At 35.1% G+C, this 22,234-nt stretch overlaps 1 protein-coding gene, 2 long non-coding RNA genes and 2 pseudogenes across 3 annotated transcripts; all 5 read left to right on the top strand.

Moving 5' to 3' along the window:
* The first annotated feature begins 718 nt into the window (after window positions 1-718).
* On the top strand, window positions 719-4,711 carry LOC116119780 (sugar transporter ERD6-like 5). The gene is made up of 18 exons (XM_031405714.1): window positions 719-1,077; window positions 1,160-1,222; window positions 1,442-1,531; window positions 1,642-1,701; window positions 1,862-1,927; window positions 2,010-2,075; window positions 2,150-2,225; window positions 2,318-2,382; window positions 2,587-2,679; window positions 2,783-2,863; window positions 2,948-3,032; window positions 3,129-3,172; window positions 3,255-3,317; window positions 3,403-3,462; window positions 3,569-3,622; window positions 3,820-3,879; window positions 4,008-4,122; window positions 4,240-4,711. The coding sequence occupies exons 1-18, from the start codon at window positions 928-930 to the stop codon at window positions 4,368-4,370; spliced, it is 1,422 nt and encodes a 473-aa protein (XP_031261574.1). The 5' UTR covers window positions 719-927; the 3' UTR covers window positions 4,371-4,711.
* Window positions 4,712-7,148: 2,437 nt separating this feature from the next.
* Window positions 7,149-7,455, top strand: LOC116119784. The gene is made up of 3 exons (XR_004126446.1): window positions 7,149-7,219; window positions 7,307-7,350; window positions 7,439-7,455. It is a non-coding gene; the product is annotated as an uncharacterized LOC116119784 (long non-coding RNA).
* A 4,300-nt stretch (window positions 7,456-11,755) lies between these two features.
* On the top strand, window positions 11,756-15,236 carry LOC116119798 (annotated as a pseudogene).
* A 200-nt stretch (window positions 15,237-15,436) lies between these two features.
* Window positions 15,437-19,839, top strand: LOC116119799 (annotated as a pseudogene).
* A 1,784-nt stretch (window positions 19,840-21,623) lies between these two features.
* Window positions 21,624-21,916, top strand: LOC116119785. Its single transcript, XR_004126447.1, has 3 exons — window positions 21,624-21,644; window positions 21,718-21,793; window positions 21,883-21,916. It is a non-coding gene; the product is annotated as an uncharacterized LOC116119785 (long non-coding RNA).
* The last annotated feature ends 318 nt before the right edge of the window (window positions 21,917-22,234 follow it).

Raw genomic sequence — 22,234 nt, forward strand, 5'->3', positions numbered from 1 at the left:
TGAACCTACCAGCTATATATAGTGTTGTTGACTTATTTTCCATTTCAGGCTNCTTCATATTCTCAACCATTTGCGGCTTAACTGTCCTATTTGTGGCAAAGCTAGTACCAGAAACCAAGGGGCGAACTCTGGAAGAAATACAAGCATCAATGAATCCATTTTCAGCAAGATGATAAATTAGGATCTTGCTTTTTGTTGCAAGTGTTAATCTTGTTCCTTGTTAAGAACATTACTGTAATTCTTCGACGATACAATTTACCAAAAAACCTAAAAAAAAAAAAACTCACACAATGAGCTCAACCAAGAAGTTTCCGGGCCAAGTGTTGAGATGATTTGGTGGATACTAGTTGCCACACAAAAACACAGTTATGTGAACCATAGTAAAGCTCTGAAATTTCAACATTCCTAATAAACCTTACCTTCATCAGGAATGTAATATGGTACACAACTAAAATTGTTTGCAGGGCCAAAGTTCTGCAACACCTTCCACCTGCTTTTGTGTTGTTCTTTTTAATCTCATATTTGGGTAATAGATCATGTCGGCATGAAAAACAAAGGTGCTCTGATCTTATTGATGTTCATTTTAAAAACTACCAATCATATTGAACGAGTAAATGACATACATGCTGTGGCCTATAATTGATGGTCCACTATAAATACTAATGAGTTGACTGACGGTTTCACACCTGGGTTTCAGAGTAAAAGTGAGAAAGAATATATGGTATAACCACCATGAACCTACCAGCTATATATAGTGTTGTTGACTTATTTTCCATTTCAGGCTCCTGTTGTCTTGTTATTATCTTGAAAAAAATTGACTTATTTTCCATTTCAGTCTCCTGTTGTCTTGTTATTATCTTGAAAAAAATTGACCTATTTTCCCTTTCAGTCTCTTGTTGTCTTGTTATTATCTTTAAAAAATAAAATATGGAGGAAGAAAGCTTAGAAAATGGAAACATTAACAGTCACCTGTTAGCAGATGTTGATTGTGAAGCTGAAAGTGAAAGTTCTGCCACTTTTATTCTTGTGTTCAGCACTTTCATTGCTGTTTGTGGTTCCTATGTGTTTGGAACTTGTGTAAGTGTATCAAAATTCAGTTAATTTAGGATGTTTTTAACTGATTTAATTTCAAATTTTTAAAACATTAATTCTGTTTCAGTTAGGATATTATTCACCCGCAGAGATTGGAATCAGGGATGACCTAGACCTCTCTGAATCCGAGGTACATTTTCTTCTTTACTTTTTTTTTTTTTTTTTTTTTTTTAAGTAAATCCTCAACTGTAGGAAGAAATTTATTAAAGAAAAATTTTATAGAGAGCACAGTCAGGAAACATAATGAATTCATGCTTTTATTACATTTTAACACTAACAGTCTTTCATTAGCATTCTAATGCTTATAGTTTGAGAGAGATGAATGCTGCTTTATGTTCCCAATATGCAGTACGCTCTCTTTGGCTCAATTATGACGGTTGGAGCCATGATAGGTGCAATAATAAGTGGAAAGACGTCGGAAATGATCGGTCGAAGAGGTGTAAGTTTTTTATACTCTAATTCCCATATTCTCAGCCTGTATGAAATTTCAGTCAAAACATTATTTTTCTCGTTAAATTTTCACAATTATTTTTGTACACAACTTAACAGGCAATGGGGATTTCAGAACTCTTCTGCCTCATAGGGTGGCTTTCAATACTTTGCTCCAAGGTGTTTTCTGTTCTCCTATCTTTCTTGATGGGTTTTTCATCTAAGTTTATGTAAAAATGTCACAAAGAAACTTAACTACTGTCCTTCACTGGTAAAATATGTGGTGTATAGCTTCTCATAATTTAGAATATTAATGGTTCAATGGATGCTTGTTGAAAAGAATGTATGGCTGCTGGACGTTGGAAGACTACTCATAGGATGCGGTATCGGGCTCCTCTCTTATGTGGTAATTTACAGTGAGAAGCTGCATTTGATCTATAATTTCTCATTCACTTATCAATTATATTTGTGCTTCCATTTCCACAAAGGTACCTGTATATATAGCAGAAATAACGCCCAAAAACCTTAGAGGAGGATTTTCAAGTGTTCATCAGGTAAAGAGAGGCGTTTAAATCTGTACTAAAAAGCATGCCCCTTGCTTATCTGTGTACTGTTTTTCATTTTACAGTTCATGATAACTCTCGGCTCAGCAATGACATATTTTATTGGAACTGCTGTCACCTGGCGTACATTGGCCCTTATAGGTAAATTCAGTCTATTTTTGAGGTGTATGATTTCAGTCAGATTGCAGCTCTATGCAGCATTAAAATGTCAAACTACATAATTACATTTGCAGGAATAATTCCATGTCTAGTACAGCTTGTTGGTTTACTTATTGTTCCGGAGTCTCCGAGATGGCTGGTGAGTCGATGACTCAAAATTCTTCTGGAGAACGTTTATATATGTAACCATGTTGTGAATATGTTTTTCAGGTTGCTTATGAGAAAATAACCGATGTTAATAATAAATTAAGAATCATTCAAGAACAGCTTGATTTTTCTGATAAATCATGAGATAGGAAAACAAATCCTTCCTGGGTTGCTCAAATTATGAATATATATGCAGGCTAAGATTGGTCGAGAGAAAGACTGCGAAGCTGTCTTACAGCGCCTTAGAGGAGAGAGTGCCAACATATCTGAGGAAGCAACTGAGATTACAGTAACATTCAAACTCTTACTAAATAGAAGACAAGAATTTGTCAATTCCAACTTTCTGGGCAATATGCATTTCGAAAGGTATGATTAACCATGGACATATTCAGGACTACATACAGAACCTTAAACAACTCCCTGAAGACAGAATCCTAGACTTGTTCCAGCGGATATATGCTCGTTCACTCATGGTGACCCTTTCAACCAGATTCTATTCTTCTCCTGTGGCCATGTCATGACTTTCTGACCTTTCGTTGGATTATTTGAAATTTTAGGTTGGAGTTGCGCTGATGTTAATGCAACAATTTGGAGGTGTTAACGGAATTGAACTTTATTCGAGTTCTATATTTGAAGCAGCAGGTAGAAAATTTTCTTTTCCTGTATTATGATACAAAGTATGAACACTGATATAATAAAGGCAAAGCATATCAAATTAAAAGTTCTAGTTTATGCCAGGTTTTTCAGCTAAAGTTGGGATTACTGCAATGGCTATTGTTCAGGTAATGCAAGAATAAGTGTGTATTTTCAGTATTGGTTTCTTCATTATGTATTGCTAAGACACTGGAAAATTTCCTCATACAGATTCCTATGACCATACTTGGTATACTATTAATGGATAAATCCGGAAGGAGACCGCTTCTACTGGTGAAATGGCTATAATGTTTTTTTTTTTCCCTACTGGTGTTCTTGAATGTAAAGCCCTTTGCTGATTATACTACTGCTTCTGCAGAGTTCTTCTGTGGGAACGTTCATAGGCAGCTTACTCGCTGGGGTGTCATTCTCATTGCAGGTTCCTTCCTAAAATTTTGTTTGTTCCAGGACACTTATCTTTTGGTATTGTTCGTCAACTTCACTTCCTGGAATTTCCAGTAAAATCAATGTTTTAACGTGATCAGGACCATCAGCTATGGAAAAAAGTCACGCCGGTTCTAGTGTTTGTTGGTATACTGGTAAGACAATGGACACATAAATTTTCTCTAAATTTGCACTCAAATACAATTGTCCAGTTTTCTTATGTCGAAACTAGTAATCCAAGCATGGTCAATACAGTTGTTCATTTTGCATCCAATTTCTGATACTGAAGAGTAGGAATCATTATCTTTGAATTTGTTAAGCTGTATGTGGAAGTAATTGATTCTGCAATTAGGTCTATAGCGGATCATTTGGGCTAGGACTTGCAGGAATACCATGGCTCATAATGTCAGAGGTTAGTAAACTTTATCTCGCTTGATTTCCGGTTTCAAAAGAACACAATAAAAAACTAAGAGTTTATCAATCCAACAGATCAAGCATATTTGTAAAAAGCTGAGACTTAATCGAAAATTGCTGTTTCAGATCTTTCCTATTAACATAAAGGATTCAGCTGGAAGTTTTGTGTCTTTGGTCAATTGGTCTAGTTCCTGGATTGTTACCTTCATATTTAACTTCTTATTGGAACGGAGCCCAGCAGGTGATGCCACACATTCTCCCAATATGAACTTCTACATTACCATTTTCCGAAATAATTAATCTTCATACTTGTATGCTCACCATAGTTCAATACAAAGTCTACCTTCCATTTCTTCAGGAACATTTTTCATATTCTCTAGCATTAGCGGCTTGACTGTCCTATTTGTGGCAAAGATAGTACCAGAGACCAAGGGGCGAACACTCGAACAAATTCAGTCAGTGATGAACCCACTAACAGCTAGAAGATGAACCTGCAGGCATGCTTGTCCAAAGGTTAAAAATGGTCCTGCAATCCAGGGATGCAATAGTGATTGATCATGAATTGAAAATTTCTGACAGTCAAATCAAGATATGTCAAGTTTCTACGCTGCATTACTCTCATTTTACTGCATATTCTGCACAAATCTGTACATGGCATGAACTAAGGAAGGGCATAGCAGAATTTATCTGTCACTTCTCGTGTATTTTAGAACTTGTTTCCTTGTTCAGGTCCTTTCTGCAAATATTGTAAAGTGTATGCATGATGATAAAATGACATATTTGACATTGTTGATGCTAGAATTTGCTCAAGAAATAATATGTTGGAGTTGATAGATATATAATGGATTGATGGAAATTGGGTCCCATGATTGATGACCACTGGATCCCTCCAATGTTCCAAAATGTTCATGAAATGACCATTGAAATGATCAAATGGACTTTCCCTTTCATCAATTAAGCAATTCTATCCACAAGAAACACCCATCCTTCTTCTACAAACGTATGGAATTCAATAATTGAGAGAAGCTTCAAGATATTTTTGGCATTCAATTAGAAAAGCCCCACCATTCCTTGGAATATCCTTAAGGGGCGTTTAGTTGGAGGTAATAAAAGATTACTAGAGTTATATCATCTTATATTATTTAATTATCATGTTTGGTTAGGTATTATAAGATTATCTTAGTAATCTTATTTTTGTTACAATTATATCCCTTATTAATAAAAATTTTAGACAATAATGCCCATGTTTTAAAATAAATTTACATTAATATACCATTTCAATTTTATCATTATTTAATTAAGTTTTGAACAACAATGCCCTTATATTTAAAACAAATTACAGACTACCACCGCCACCAAGCCACCATCGCCGACAGCGGGCCAACCACCACGGACAACCGTCGGAAAGTCGTCGGAGTCCCTAAAAATGACCTAGATTCACTAGGAGGCTTCGATATGACCATTTTCGGCCATATTGATGGTCGAAAACGGCCATATCAGGCAGGATCTGGTCGTTAACGGCCAAATCCCTAGCCATTAGCGGTCAGATATATTCTGTCGGAATAGATCTGGCTGATAATTGCCAAGGATCTGGCCATTCGATCTAGCTGGAAATGGACATAATAGATCTGGCCATTTCCGGCCAGATCTGGCATGATATGGCCATTTTCGGCCATCACTATGGCTAGAAACGGCCATATCGGAGCCTCGTGGTCACAGTAAGCTACTCACGATGACTTTCGAAGATTTTCGACGGTGGTTTGCAGTGGTGACAGAGGATGGGGGTGATTTTATCATAAATTAAAGTTTTATATAAGCAGGGATGTTTTAGCTAAATCTGAAACATTGGGGGTTAGAAGAAATTATTAAAAAATTAATAATACAAGTAATATTATATTAATATTTAAAAAGAGAGCAATTTAGTAATTGAAATAACATACCTACCAATTTATTCCCCCTAACCAAACATATTAATGTAACATACCGATCAATTAACAAAGCACATTTTCCCACAGAATTTTAATAATCTTCAAGGTAATATAAGATTCCAGTAATCCAACATTCTCTTAACCAAACATAACTTTAGTATTATAAATCGATTAATGTACCAACGATCATTTATAATATGATAGACTCTCCCGTACCACAATCTCTTAAATTTCTAAAGTAAAAAATTGTTTTCTACTAATTTTTTTTTTTTTTATAATCAATGTCTAAATCAATGATTTACGTACACGTCAACTACTATCGATGAGATATCCACCCATGCAATGGCCCCTCGTGCCAACACTCTGAATAAGCTCTCATGTCCTCCAATTTTAAATACTAAAATAAATAATTTACATTTACATCCCTATGATTTTATCTACACGCAAGGGTAGACACTAATTTCAAATACTAGTATTTTGAGCCTTTTAACTTTGCAAAACTTTGTTTATCAGTTAGTTGACTGTTTATTGATTTGGAAATTATACTAGGTTGACGTAAATAAACCTCTAAAAAATGGTGAAAGATGCACTATGCCACTATTGTTTCTATAATCACTTTTCATTGCTTTTGGAAGAGTATTTTCATAGTTTCAGTAATTTTTTCCAAGTTCATTAACGATCGACTAACAATTTATTAAGAGAGAGGATTAAAACCTGAAAAATTCGCACCTTGGCTAATTGGTAATTTCTTCTAGCCCTTACAGAAATACTAATTGATTTAGGTACTTACAGTACTTTAATAAGCACACCATTCTTCAAATTTTCAGCTGTTGTTCCATGCTTTGTGCAAGTATTGGGTATATTCCATTCCTGAATCCCCTAGATGGTTGGTGAGTCCTATCTGAATATTTTGTCTGACAAATTGGAGTCATTGAACCATATATCATAGTCATCTGTATTTAACTGCAGGCGATGGTTGGTCGAGAGAAAGAATAGATGCTGCTCTACGAAACTTAGGGGAAGGACTGTATATATTCTCAGGAATCAGCTAACATCCAAGTGAATATTTTATTTCTTAATCTTGAATTTCAAATCAAAAGGAAAAAAAAATATATCATTTAGAAGTATTGGCATATCCCACCCGATATGTTGTTTTCTCTATTCTGCAGTTTTACACAGAGGCCTTTCAGCAACAATCCGAAGAAGGAATCTTACACTGTTCCGGCCCAGAATGCTAATGCACCATAGTGAGTTTATGAAAAAGAAAAATTATTTTTGTGGTAAATTTTCTTCTGTGAATTAATTCTCTGATCTTCGATGGTTTAGGTGGGAATTGGGATATGTCATTGCAGCAATTGGGAGGGATTAATGCCATTTTGTATTATTGCAGTTCCATATTTGAAGCAGCTAGTAAGTGAACAGCCTTCAGTTGCTTAATGTTTTTATTGATAAAGTTTAAACAATTAGTAAAGACTGATATGATATTTATCATGAAAGATTTTTCAAGTAAAGTGGGGACTATCTCCATGGCTATTATTCAGGTAACTAATTGACTCTTATAAACTGCAAGTGAATTAAGAGATTTTTCCATCTGCCATTTCTATATATACCAATTGAAAATCTGTGCAGATTCCGGTTGTTCTTGTTCTGTTATCTTAATAGACAAATCCGGAAGAAGACCATCTATGGTTAGAATTCATGCTATAAGAATTTCATTTTAAGTTTCTGAAGATATCCATAAGTGAATACAAGTTTCAAATGTCATACAGGTTTCAAGCTCCGGAACCTGCTTCAGGTCTTCCTTCTTGGCTATCATTTGTCTGCAGGTTCCTCCCAAAGCGAAATCTTCATATTTTGTGTCTGTTTATGATTTGAAATGGTAAAATTCACTAAAATTTACACTGAAAACTCTTTGTATTGTTTGTCATGATCAGTATCACAACTATTGGAAGGAGATCACTCCAGTTTTGGTTTAATTGGCATAATGGTATACATACTGAAACTGAATTTTTTTTTTTTTTTTTTTTTTCCTGAAAATTAAATAACAAGGGCTGATTGATGCTGCAATCACATATGTGATCACGGCCTACATTATAGTTTCCCATAGGCATGACGGGGTTGCCAATGGTAAAATGTCCGAGGTATAAAATTATACAGAGTTTGATTCTACATTCATTTTGGTTCATCTGTGAGATTGAAAAATTGAGAAATGACCAAGTTCCATTAGGTTTCCTGAACATCAAGGGCTCAGCTGGAAGCTTCAACTTTTGCCATTCTGTATGCGCTTGGGCTGTTGCATACACTTTCAATTTTATGTTTGAATGGAGCCCAACAGGTATGTATTTTTTAAACCAATCCCCCCCATTTTTACATCTCTGATCACTTTTTCTTTTCTTTTTTTACTATAATTTAAAATATTCTATCCAAACAATGCAGGAACATTTTTCATATACTCTGGCATTTGCGCTTTCCAATCCTATTTATTGCAAAGCTTGTGCCAGAGACTAATGGGCGAACACTTGAGAAATACAAAATTGACCATCTTTCAACTGAGAAACACGCATAACATTACAGTCTAGTGCAATCATAAAAGAATAATACCAGATGTACAGATGACGTATCATCTAATGAATGATGAATGTATACAAAAGTTAATTCCATAAGTATAAATAAATATAGATGAATGAGTCGTGTCACATCTGGAGATTTAAGTTTGGATATTATATGTTATAAAGATGATATTTGATATGGATACCCACCTCAATGCATGTGAGGTGACAGAAATTCTAACCCTGATATATTATTGAAATGATTATGAAAAGAATAAGTTTAACCAAATCTTTTGAACATAATAAACCAGAGATATCTTCTATATATCAAAAGAAAATCGTCTAGACCCAGGATTCTAAACAGTAACCTCAAAGTCCTAAACATTTTCAAAATAATAATAAGAGTTATATCATTTTCCACCCTAAGATTTCACTAAACAAACTTCCCTCTCCTGTATTTCAAAAAACATTACTTCCCACTGTCAAGGCTATGTTCGTTATAAAAAGATAGTCAAATTAATTGAATAAAGATAAGCTGACAAACACAATTCACAAACTTCTTTCACAATATTGACGTGACAGTTCGTAATTGGTCAGTTCGCATTAGATAGACAGGATCCGTTATTGAGCAGATGAGACAATGCAAGTTGACAATTACGAGCTAACATGTTATGTTTATGAGAGAAAATTAGTAAAAAGAGTTTATGAGTTAGTATCACAGTATTAATTTTACTCATGGTTTAATTTATTAATTTATTTATTTTTTAAGGCAAAGACCCCATTTTTTCATTCAGTCTTATTCTCATCTGAAAATATGGTGGACTTTTTACCACTCTGGGTTAACTTCTTCTTCAATTGCAATAATTATGCCCTTGAAGTGTTGAAGTTATAATCAAAGGTGATTGGGAAATCAATTTTGTTTTTCGTGCAGAAATGTCAATCCGAAAAGACATCCAGAGCTTGAAAATATAGGACTTCAACAAGAGAGAATAAATTGCAAAAGTGTTAATCGAAAAGACATCCACGGTTGTTTGATCAGTAAATATTGTCATATTAACGAAAATAAATTATTTCGAGGATTACTAAAATGTATTTAGTCGATTGTAATAAATTTATCGTGTATATTATGTAATTTATTAAATTGTCTTCTTTTTTAATATTAATATAATATTTTTTGTTATATTTTTAGAATTCTTTTAACCTACGTTGAGATATTGCTAAAACATCCTAATCACATAAAAGTTAATTTCCAACCAAATCACCCCCACCATCCCAAGTCACTGTTGACTGCCTGCACCATCACCGATGGTGACGACAATGGTCGAATGACATATAACAGTCAAATCTGATCGGCTGTATACCAGTCTATCCATTTCTGATGGATCCAGCCGAAAATTGCCAAATCTACGGCCAGATCTATCATGGATCAGAGTTTAAAAATATAGGACTTCAAAGAGAGGGAATGAATATTAAGTATAATACGTGAGACTGAAGGGCATAAATTAAACAAACTGTTTCTCTTAAAAATTCCTGCTCACTGTCAACCTACTTTTTTATTTATATTTTATACCCCAGTTGCAGCTAGTGTACTTTCATGTTTGAATTTCCATCTCTTTCTTTTAAGAAAACACGTGAGGAGAAGACATCACAAAATTCTTATACACAGAAATTGGTAAGACTTAAATTGTCACTCGTATAATCACTCCAAAGAGCTTCATTGCAAAATTGCAATGGATGAAAATGCATCCGATAACTAAAATCAACATTATTTAGGTGTAAAAGTTTAGACAGGAGATCTTACAACTTTTTCTTTGGTAGACATTAAACTATATAACTATACCTTTTCTAAATAGTACTATAGCAAATGACATATTCCCACCCGATGTTTAGCGAAATCCCCAGTTGATACCCTTGATTGCATTTACAAAATTCTCACCTTAAAGTAATGTCATTTCCTTTATTTAACAGATTACCAACATTTTATTATAGTAGACGCACATTAACATGCTAAAATGCGTTGACGCTTCTTTGGTAGAAGATGGGCATTTTATCAAAAAGTGACTCACTTTAGCAATGTTCAAGTCGGCAGTTTTTGGCTTTTTCTGGCCGATTCTAAGTCCAAAATCACTCCGAGACCACAGTTAGAATCTATACAACCTCTTCTACAAACCTTATATTTCACTTGCTAACTTCACTCCGTTTCTAAACATTATACAGTAAACTAACGGTGTTAGTTTAAGGATAGATATCTAAAATAAATTCAATCAAGGATATCAACTAGGATTTTGCAAAACCTTGGTTGCGAAAATGTCATTACCTTTTCAAAATAATGATTGATTAGAAATGGCAGATATTGTCTCCCATGAATGATTTAGTAAAGCCACCACTACCAGGCACGTTTTCAAGACACAACTAGCACATAAAAAATTCTCCACATGCTCCAACCGAAGTCATACATTATATGTATGAAAACATGTTGGCCCCCTTAAACACCCCAATAGTTTGGAAATTATCTTTAACATCCTCTACAACTATAAGTATCACTAAACATTGACCTTCACTCAACAATATTTCCAAACTATGGAAGTGTTTGTTAAAGTAGAAAAATTTCAGTGAAATAATTTATTAATTAAAATTAAGTTTAAAATGACTTAAAATTAGATGCTATTTTTTTTTTTTTATAGGTCCATCACAATCCAACAAATTTTTGAGATTAAAGTTGTGCGATGTTGTAATTTGCACTAATGAGAAGTATGTAGGATCTTGTGTAGAATTACGAGAGTTTATATAAAAACCGTGATTTTAATGTTAGATCAATGGATAAATAAGAAATCAAGCAATAGTACAAGAAAGATATTTTTAAAGTGACTTGGATGTTAGGTGCAAATCCTACGTCACATATTCTTGTATTATTTTTCTACGCACAAGTGCGGGTTACAAAGTATGGAGCAAAATCAAATCCCTAATCTGAATAAAAAGTAAGCTTATATACTATTACAATGAAAAAATTATAAATAAAGTCAACCTAAAAAGAATGACATTTGGTGTGAATCCATGCTTCATGGATATGTGACAAAATTTAAGTCAATATTTGTATGGGTGAGGTATGCAATAGTAGAGGAAACCAGCGATAATCTTAAAATACGAGTAGTGGTGGAAATAGTCTAAAAGTTAGGGGACTGTAAAGATATTATCGCTAACTAATAAAAAATCAGTCAACTAACAACCATCTTTACAATGAGCCTTTAGAACACCTGTAAGTCATGACAGTTCTCTATCTCTGTCAGTTTCTCACCAAACTCTCTACCTGACCTATTTGATATCTTTCAAAACTTCTACCATTAACATGTTTTTTAATTGCAACGCTCCTCTAGCTTTCTTTTCAAGAAAACAAAACATGGAGAGAGAGAGAGGTGGAGGAGGGACTACTCCTACCAAGGTCTTCACTTCTGAACCAAGGCCTATTCTCACAGCCTCGGCAATGGCAGTGGCAGTGACTGCGGCAGTGGCATACACAAGGTGATTCTTCTGCTACAACGCTGTTATTCTCAGACCTTGGTCGCTATCTGCGGTTCATTTGTTCTGGGTGTTGTTAAGTAATTAATACACTATATATATATATATATATATATATATATTATATATAATATATATATATCTGTTTTTTTGTTATTTTAGCTTTCTTTAACAGTAGCAGCGCCAATAATGCAACATTTTCAGGCAAAAAAAACCAGAATAAATTGGGAAGTTCTTTCGTCTGAAATGTCTAGTGAAAGATTTTCTTTTGGTTGGTGGTAAGTAACTACTTGTTTAGTTCTTATTCTTATATAATGTTAGGTTGGGAAGAGATACGTTAGTGGGATGACCTTACTGATAATGATAATTTAGAGCACTTCAGTGGTCATGGCTTCTTGATTTATAGGGAATATGTGATAGTACAGTAGCATGGAGACAATGGACTCAATACCAAGGCCAAAATTGAAGGGGGTGGGCCTGTCTATTGGAAGGATTGTGATGCAGCTGACCCAAAGGTTTAGGCCAGATCCGCCAAATGCCAATGGCTGTGACACATAGATGTAATAGCCCCTGTCTACTCTTTTTAGGGACTCGGAAAATTACAATCATCATAATGTGTTATCCTTCCAATTCTTTCTAATAGGACAAATCAAGAGTACTACTTGAGTTGAGTCCTACTAAATGAGGTAAGTAGGACAGTACATGGTAATCGTAATCCTCTAAATCCCACTAGAAAAAAATGTGTAAAAAAATAGACAATAAATACATTTTCTTACTCAGTTTTGAATATTGAAAATTTATATCAAAAAAGCTGACATGCATATACGACTGAAAAGGTGCCAAAAAATTTGATCATTAGTACATGTGTTATCATTTTCTAAATATAAAATGTCAATGAAATCTATCATACATTTCGCCTTTTGAAATCTTTGCTCTCATGTCTCAATATTATGATTGCTTCCTTAAAGGCAAATTTTATATATGCAGTCAGGATATTCATCACCTGTGAGTCTGGAATCATGGAAGCCTTGGCCTTCAGTGGCAGCAGTAAGTGTTCTTCGCTCTTGACCAAACTCAATTTCATATTAACACATACATCCATATATGATTGCGATTTACATAATTCAAGTGCAGCTGTGTTCTTATGGATATGTAGTGTCAGATTAGTGTCACAATATGACTACACAGATTAAAATATAGGCAAAATGTAAGAGATAAGACCTACCTTGGGTTAAACTATAAATAACCTGAAATAAGATGAAAGTTCAAGGAAACATTGACATCATTTGATTCATCCTTCTGTAATTGCATGGTCATAACTTCCGTCTCTTTTTCAATCATGCAGTTCTCAGTTTTCGGCTCAACTCACAGTTGGAGGAGTAATAGGTTCATTAATAAATGGGAAGGTAGCAGACCTCATTGGTCGAAGAGGTGTAAGTTTTCTGTTGCTCTCTAAATGCAGAATAAAATCATTTTCAACTTTGAAATAGTAATGGTATTCAATCAAATTATGGGCGGCTATGTGGCTTCGGAATTTTTCTTCATTGTTGGATGGCTTTTGATAGCATTCTCAAAGGTTACTTCTCTTTTCCTTCTCACCTTCCCACAATTATGCTTTATTTGGTTGCTTACATGAGTTATTAGTTAATCAATATAGATTGTAGAGGCAAAACTTTTTTCTGAGTTGGAGTTAAATGTTAAGCTACTTAGTATTGTGTACTAATATATACCAGCAAAATGTCATATTTGAAAGGACGCTTGGTCACTGGATCTTGGAAGACTGTCGTTGGGGTCGGAATGGGCTTATCGTTATGTGGTAGGTGTCTGAACAAATCCATAGTTGCTTAATTTAAAATAGAAATGTGTATGACAGAATGGTATCACTGCCACAAGACAGGCATCGTATACAATTGCAGAAATAACTCCAAAGAATATCCGGGGGGATTTACAGCAGCTAATCAGGTATAATTGAACCATTAAAGATTTGTATTGATTCCATTAATTATTTATGAGCATCTTCATTGTCAAGTCTGCAGTTTATGATAGCTTTTGGCCTTTCACTCATGTATTATCTGGAACTGTTGTTTCCTGGCGGACCTTGGCTCTGATTGGTAGATTCTTATTGCCTTCTATTGCTTAAATCAGTTTTAAAGGTATCTCTGAATGAATTTTATCTTTTGCTCTGATTAATTTTCAGGAGCGGTTCCAGGTCTTTGCAAGTTGTTTTATTCTTCATTCCAGAGTCTCCTAGATGGCTGGTGAGTCCAATTCAGGACTTTGTACTTTTTTTTTCTTTAAACATTCTTCACAGAACTTGTTTAAACAATTCAATTGATGCTTAAGACTGTGTGCAGGCAAAGATTGGCAGAGAGAACGAATTAGAAGCTAAACTACAGCGTCTTAGGGGAAAGTATGCTGATGTTTCTCAAGAAGCTGATGACCACAGAGTAAGTTTCCAACTTATCTATGTTCAACTAATGAGAGGAAAAAAAATTTTGAAGTTTTAATACTCCTAGCATAAAAAGAGAAATGAGGATCGTTTTTGTCAGTATTATACCGAAACCTTTGAGAGGGATTCAGAAGCTAGTGTCTTTAACCTGTTCCAGCGAAGATATGCTTATTCACTTGTTGTGAGTATTTACATTTGAAGTTGCAAACAAGCCCCTTATGTGTAGTTAATCATCTTTGATTTTACATGTATAATTTGATGGTTCAGGTTGGAGTTGGGCTGTTGATATTCAACAGTTAGGAGGGACGAACGCAATTTGTTATGCTAGCTCCATTTTTGAAGATGCTGGTAGACTAGCTTCTTTCCATATTCTTCTTTTACTTTTTCATATAACCAATGATTTCATGACCAATAATATTAAAGGACATGTTTATATGAGATTTTGTTTATGACAGACTTTCAAGTACGTTTGGGACTATATCAAGGCTTCATTCAGGTACTGGGTTCAGAAATTTATGTAAGATTTTGCTATTAGTGACATGAGACTCATAGGAAGTCTTTTGCAGCTCCCCTCTGTCGCTTTATCTGTACTTCTCATTGATAAATCGGAAGAAGACCACTTCTTATGGTATGGCTCAACGCAAGAAATCTTGTTTTGGAATTGATTAATTCAGAAAATTTTTGGGGAATTCTTTTATTCTTGCAGGCATCTACTATCGGAATGTGCATAAGGTGTTTCATCATAGGGTTGGCATTCTGCATGCAGGTTTGTCCTGGAACAGAAGTTTTAACCATATGCTACTCCTCTTTAACACTTCTTTTAACAAATTCACAATCATTTGTGCAGGACCTTAATCATTGGAAAGGGATCACTCCAGGCTGGTGTTATTGGCATAATGGTAATTCCCTGTAACTCAAAACCGTCTTATTGAAACTTGTCATAACATTTTTTTCATTTCCTCCTGAATGCATTACTAGTTTAGAAGGAGAAAGGAATTCTCACAAATGTTATTCCATTCTATTTACTTGAGAATTTCAAATTATTAAAGTGAGTTATATATGTGTGCAATCAGGGTTTCGTGTAGGTTACTCAATAGGCATGGCAGGACTACCATGGGTTGTATTGTCCGAGGTATGTGACCAACGAAGCCCTATATGTTTTTCAGCAATATATTAACTGCAGTAGATAAAGAGATGTTGAGCTTTCATTTCCAGATATTCCTATAAACATCAAGGGCACGGCGGGAAGCCTAGCAACTGTACTCAACTGGTCAAGCTCTTGGGTGTTCATTCACTTTTAATTTTATGATGGACTTTGGAGCACAGGGGTATCTGAAACCAACCCCCCTCTCCAAATCCTTATTCTCTATCGTCTTGCTCTCTTTTATGCTTATACAAGCATGCATTGGTTACTCTCACAGGAGCATTTTCTATATTCGCGGGCTTTGGCCCAGCAGTCTGTTCACAGCATTTCTTGTACCAGAAACTAAGGGGCGAACATTAGAAGAACTACAAGCATCAATACACATTTTACAGACTGAGAAACCACTTTTGATATTAGAAATTTAGTAAATAACATGTTTGAGTTGAATAATTATGTATCATCATTGAATCACATGAATGTGTGATGAACTTTCTTCTAAGAGTTTTTTTATGGTTCACTTTTGTAATGCAAAATTAACAAATTGGAAAGCAGTGCCTTTCTTTTTCCAAAATGGAATACAGTGTTTTACTGCGCTATAGTCATCTCTCTACAATTCATATTTTGAAGCTATCATAATTCTAAGTAATTTATTATGATATTCAAACATTATACTTGCAAATACTTGAAAACCATCTGCTTAAAAAGTATAATATTTTGTCTGTTTGGGTCCTTTTTGATGAAATTATATGCTCTCATTCATGAGCTTCCAAAGAAAAAAAAATATATCTTATAGTTATCTAAAAAAGGTCAGCATCCTTGTGATTTTATCAACATCTCATTGACTCAGCATCCTAGTCGTTCCAAGAAAGGAAACTTCACTAGCAGCCAGTAGTGTATCTTCTACAGTATCTTTAAATATTATCCCGACATTCTGAATTAGTAGTGACGATGGTGACTCCTAAGAAATTGTCATTTTTTAAGGTAATGAGTTGTATCTATCAGATCACAGATTAACGCACAAGGAAAATACATAAGACGGACAAAAGTGGGGCCTATACATAAATTTTCTGCCTTTTGTCTTTTACTTAACTATTTCTCTGTCTTCTTGTTCTTAATCTCAAATTAATATTATTTCACAAGAACCAATACTATAGTCTTAGTTGGTTGTAATCTGTCGGTAGCATAGGAGATGGACAAAGAAAGCATAACTGAAGCGGGTTATCCACTTCTCTGCTTGAAGAGAAGTCTGAGATCCTTGGAGACAGTGGTGGCAGCCATGGTGGTGATGGTGGCAGTGATGAGAGTGGAAGTTCTTCAGCCACAAGTGTGGTTGTGCTCAGCACCTTTGTTGCCGTCTGCGGTTCTTATGTTTTTGGTTCTGCTGTAAGTTTATACGTCTGTGTCTTGATCTTATGGCTCAAGTTCTGTTAAAAAAAGTCAAAAGATCATCTTCATGATTATAACAAGGGTAGCGGAAAAACATGTTGATATGTAACACATTTAGTCTTGTGGTGGATGTCAATGAAGGTAGGTTATACTTTAAGCAACAGACAATCTTTGGCACTTTCATTAGTCAAAAATGAAAATCAGCCTAATTTCAGGGATAAGGTACTCACATAGTTAGGTAAGTAGTATGATATTGCATTTTGGGGTTACAAATTGTTATTGTGATTTGAGGTGGGATATTCATCACCTGCTGAATCTGGAATAACAAATGATCTGGGTCTCTCTGTTGCACAAGTTAGCAGAACTATGAACTTTAGTCTCTTTTTTTATTTCTAGAATTGCTTTTGATTTTCCTCTGTTTTTACATTCTGATCACAACAGTATTTACTTTCGGGTCAATATTGACGATTGGAGCAATGCTAGGTGGCAATAATGAGTGGGAAGATAGCTGATTACATTGGTCGAAGAGGTGTAAGTATTTCCACAATCCATGACTATTTCCAGCCATTTTGTAGAATTTCAGTTCTTTTTTTCTATCAAATATCTGATTTCTCTCAAATTTGGATGTCCTGTTAAGTAGACAATGGGCGTCGCTGAGATATTTGCATATTGGGTGGTGGGATAGGATTCTCAAAGGTACCAATTTGGATTCTATCTTACCACCTTCCCAATCTAGGTTTCATTGTTCTGTTTTGCTTTATAATTGCCATATTTTTATAATTTATTCTAATTTGCATATACTAAAAGTTCAGTGTTTGTTAAAAGGTTGATTGGTGGCTAGACTGGAAGACTGTGGTAGGATATGGGATGGGCCTCATTCTTATGTGGTAAGTGGTCAGAATGTTCTGGTTCATGTTTTATTACACATTCAGGTGCAGATAAAATTATTCTGAGTCCTATTGACAGGTTCCAATTATATTGCTGAAATCACACCTAAAAATCTTGAGGAGGGTTTACGACAGTCCATCAGGTAAGTCCAAACATCATTAATTTCTAAGTCTTTATGAAATAGTCCCTTATGTAACTCTTTTACTGTATGCAGTTGATGATATGTGTGGTGTGTCAATGACATATCTCATGGAGCTTTCCTGAACTGGCGGATTTTAGCCTGATTGGTAATTTTGGTGCTGTTTGATGTTCAGTTTGATTTTGAGGCAGTTCTGTAACAGTGGAGTCTTATTAATTTCATTTCAGGTACTATTCCAGTCTATTCAACTTCTCGGTCTATTCTATCCCAGAATCACCAAGATGGCTGGTGAGTTATGTTGGTCAATCCATGGCCTAAAGGCTTTGAAATCTGATAGGCTTATTGAACATACAACTAAACTTAGAAGAAATATGTAAATTTCATTTTCTCACGGTGCAATGCTTAAAAGAGATGTGACGATTTGCAGGCAAAGATGGTAAAGCAAAAGAATGTGAAGCTGCCCTGCAGCGCCTTAGGGGAGCAAATTCTGATATTTCCGATGAGGCAGAAGAGATTAGAGTAAGTTTAAACATTTTTACATGGAGAGAGACTGCCACTCTGATTTCTAATAAATATTTTTTTCTGTACAAACAAGAAAATTTAATGGTTGCATGTTTTACAGGATTACACCGAAACCCTTCAAAGGCTTTCTGAAGGTAGCATTTTTGAGTATTCCAATGGAAATATGCTCTCCCTCATTGTGAGCTTCTTAACTCAATTGTGTGGTGTGTTGTTGCTGGATCAATTTTTTCTATTAGCTATCTATCTTGGTGTACCACTCAAAATTGTAATAAGGTTGGTGTTGGCTTGATGGTACTACAACAATTTGGAGGAGTCAATGGCGTTGCATTTTATGCAAGTGCTATTTTCATATCAGCTGGTATGTCAACACACGTTATAGATGATTCCTACGATTAACTGGTTAAAAGGAAAAGAGAAAGTGAATGCACTCCTCTGATGTTATTCAGGGTTTTCGGTAGTGTTGGGATGATAGCTATGGTTGTGGTTCAGGTAAATTGACTCTTTACTGAAATTCAATTGTTGCACTCTGCTCATAGGAAATGAGACATTTCAAAATTGGCTTCTGTAGGTTCCAATGACAAGCTGGGGGATTGATGGACAAATCCGGACGAAGACCACTTTGCTGGTCAGAAAGCTCAAGAATGTCTTTCCAAGTTTGTGATACAGTCAGTCTAAAGGTCTGCTGAAATCTGCTAATATTTGCAGGTGTTGCAGCAGGAACATGCTTGGTTGCTTCCTCACTGCATTATCATTTTTTGCAGGTCATAAAGTTAAGAGTACTTATTTATACTTTGCTCTGTCAATTTATATATCTTAATTAAAATATAAATCTTGTCTGCAGGATCTCCAACAATGGAAGGATGTAACTCCTTTTTTGGCACTTGTTGGAGTGCTGGTAATGAGATTCACTTGGAAGCTAAATTCATGGCATTGACGGCTGACACGATCTCTTTGTAATGATCTGTTTGATTGTGAAATTAGGTATTCACAGGATCTTTCTCACTGGCATGGGAGGCATACCTTGGGTTAATCGCGGTAAACTGAAGTCCATTTGAACTTTGCTTCATTCGGTTGGATATTCCGAATGGAGTTTGATATCACAGATGAACTTCTAATGTTTCAGGTATCCATAAACATGAAAGGCTCAGCTGGAAGCCTGTGACATTGGTTAGCTGGTTAGGGTCTTGGATTATATCCTATGCTTTCAACTTTCTAATGAATTGGAGCTCAGTGGTAATGCTGAAACATTAGTTTTCCACACTTGACTTATAGCTAAGATCAAACTGTCATATTCGATATCATTCACATCATTTTCTTTCATGATTTACCAGGACATTCTTCATATTCTCAACCATCTGCGGCTTAACTGTCCTGTTTGTGGCAAAGCTAGTACCAGAAACCAAGGGGCGAACTCTGGAAGAAATACAAGCACAATGAAACCATTTTCAGCAAGATGATAAATTAGGATCTTGCTTTTGTTGCAAGTGGTAATCTTGTTCCTCGTTCAGAACATTACGTAATTCTTCGACGAACAATTTACCAAAAAACCTAAAAAAAAAAAACTCACACAATGAGTCAACCGAAGAAGTTCCCGGGCCAAGTGTTGAGATGATTTGGTGGATACTAGTTGCCACACAAAAACACAGTTATGTGAACCATAGTAAAGCTCTGAAATTTCAACATTCCAATAACCTTACCTTCATCGGAATGTAATATGGTACACAACTAAAATTGTTTGCAGGACCGAAGTCCTGCAATACCTTCCACTGCTTTTGTGTTCTTTTTAATCTCATATTTGGGTAATAGATCATGTCGGCATGAAAAACAAAGGTCCTCTGATCTTATTGATGTTCATTTTAAAACTACAATCATATTGAACGAGTAATTACATACATGCTGTGGCCTATAATTGATGGTCCACATAAATAGTAGAGTTGACTGACGGTTCACAGCTGGGTTTCAGAGTAAAGTAGAGAAAGAAATATGGTATAACCCATGAACCTACCAGCTATATATAGTGTTGTTGACTTATTTTCCATTTCAGTCTCCTGTTGTCTTGTATTATTTGATAAAAATTGACTTATTTTTCCTTTCAGTCTCTTTGTCTGTTATTATCTTTAAAAAATAAAATATGGGGAAGAAAGCTTAGAAATGGAAACATTAACAGTCACCTGTTAGCAGATGTTGATGGTGAAGCTGAAAGTGAAAGTTCTGCCACTTTTTATCGTTGTTCAGCACTTTCATTGCTGTTTGTGGTTCCTATGTGTTTGGAATGTGTGTAAGTGTATCAAAATTCAGTTAATTTAGGATGTTTTTAACTGATTTAATTTACATTTTTAAAACATTAATTCTGTTTCAGTTAGGATATTATTCACCCGCAGAGATTGGAATCAGGGATGACCTAGACCTCTCTGAATCCGAGGTACATTTTCTTCTTTACTTTTTTTTTTTTTTTTTTTAGTAAATCCTCAACTGTAGGAAGAAATTTATTAAAGAAAAAATTTATAGAGAGCACAGTCAGGAAACATAATGAATTCATGCTTTTATTACATTTAACACTAACAGTCTTCATTAGCATTCTAATGCTTATAGTTTGAGAGAGATGAATGCTGCTTTATGTTCCCAATATGCAGTACGCTCTCTTTGGCTCAATTATGACGGTTGGAGCCCTGATAGGTGCAATAATAAGTGGAAAGACGTCGGAAATGATCGGTCGAAGAGGTGTAAGTTTTTTATACTCTAATCCATATTCTCAGCCTGTATGAAATTCAGTCAAACATTATTTTCTTTTAAATTTTCACAATTATTTTTGTACACAACTAACAGGCAATGGGGATTTCAGAACTGTTCTGCCATAGGGTGGCTTTCAATATTTGCTCCAAGGTGTTTTGTTTCTTATCTTTCTTGATGGTTTTTCATCTAAGTTTATGAAAATGTCACAAAGAACTTAACTAGTTTCCTTCACTGGTAAAATATGTGGTGTATAGCTTCTCATAATTTAGAATATTAATGGTTCAATGGATGCTTGTTGAAAAGAATGTGGCTGCTGGACGTTGGAAGACTACTCATAGGATGCGGTATCGGGCTCCTCTCTTATGTGGTAATTTACAGTGAGAAGCTGCATTGATCTTAATTTCCTCTCACTTATCAATTATATTTGTGCTTCCATTTCCACAAAGGTACCTGTATATATAGCAGAAATAACGCCAAAAACCTTAGGGGGATTTTCAAGTGTTCATCAGGTAAAGAGAGACCTTTAAATCTGTACTAAAAGCATGCCCCTTGCTTATCTGTGTACTGTTTTTCATTTTACAGTTCATGATAACTCTCGGCTCAGCAATGACATATTTTATTGGAACTGCTGTCACCTGGCGTACATTGGCCCTTATAGGTAAATTCAGTCTATTTGAGGTGTATGATTTCAGTCAGATTGCAGCTCTATGCAACATTAAAAGTCAAACTACATAATTACATTTGCAGGAATAATTCCATGTCTAGTACAGCTTGTTGGTTTACTTATATTCGGAGTCTCCGAGATGGCTGGTGAGTCGATGACTCAAAATTCTTCTGAGAACGTTTATATATGTAACCATGTTGTGAATATGTTCTCAGGTTGCTTATGAGAAAATAACCGATTGTAATAATAAATTAAGATCATTCAAGAACAGCTTGATTTTTCTGATAAATCATGAGATAGGAAAACAAATCCTTCCTGGGTTACTCAAATTATGAATATATATGCAGGTAAGATTGGTCGAGAGAAAGACTGCGAAGCTGTCTTACAGCGCCTTAGAGGAGAGAGTGCCAACATATCTGAGGAAGCAACTGAGAT

Source organism: Pistacia vera, unplaced genomic scaffold (genome assembly GCF_008641045.1).
Source record: "Pistacia vera cultivar Batoury unplaced genomic scaffold, PisVer_v2 Contig906, whole genome shotgun sequence".
Taxonomy (NCBI): domain Eukaryota; kingdom Viridiplantae; phylum Streptophyta; class Magnoliopsida; order Sapindales; family Anacardiaceae; genus Pistacia; species Pistacia vera.

Bases quoted from the DNA above. Each gene is read 5' to 3' on its own strand.
- LOC116119780 (XM_031405714.1), top strand. From the start codon at position 928: ATGGAGGAAGAAAGCTTAGAAAATGGAAACATTAACAGTCACCTGTTA. The intron at 2,383-2,586 runs GTGAGTCGATGA...ATATATATGCAG, and splicing joins CGGAGTCTCCGAGATGGCTG to GCTAAGATTGGTCGAGAGAA. The intron at 3,173-3,254 runs GTAATGCAAGAA...TTCCTCATACAG, and splicing joins CTGCAATGGCTATTGTTCAG to ATTCCTATGACCATACTTGG.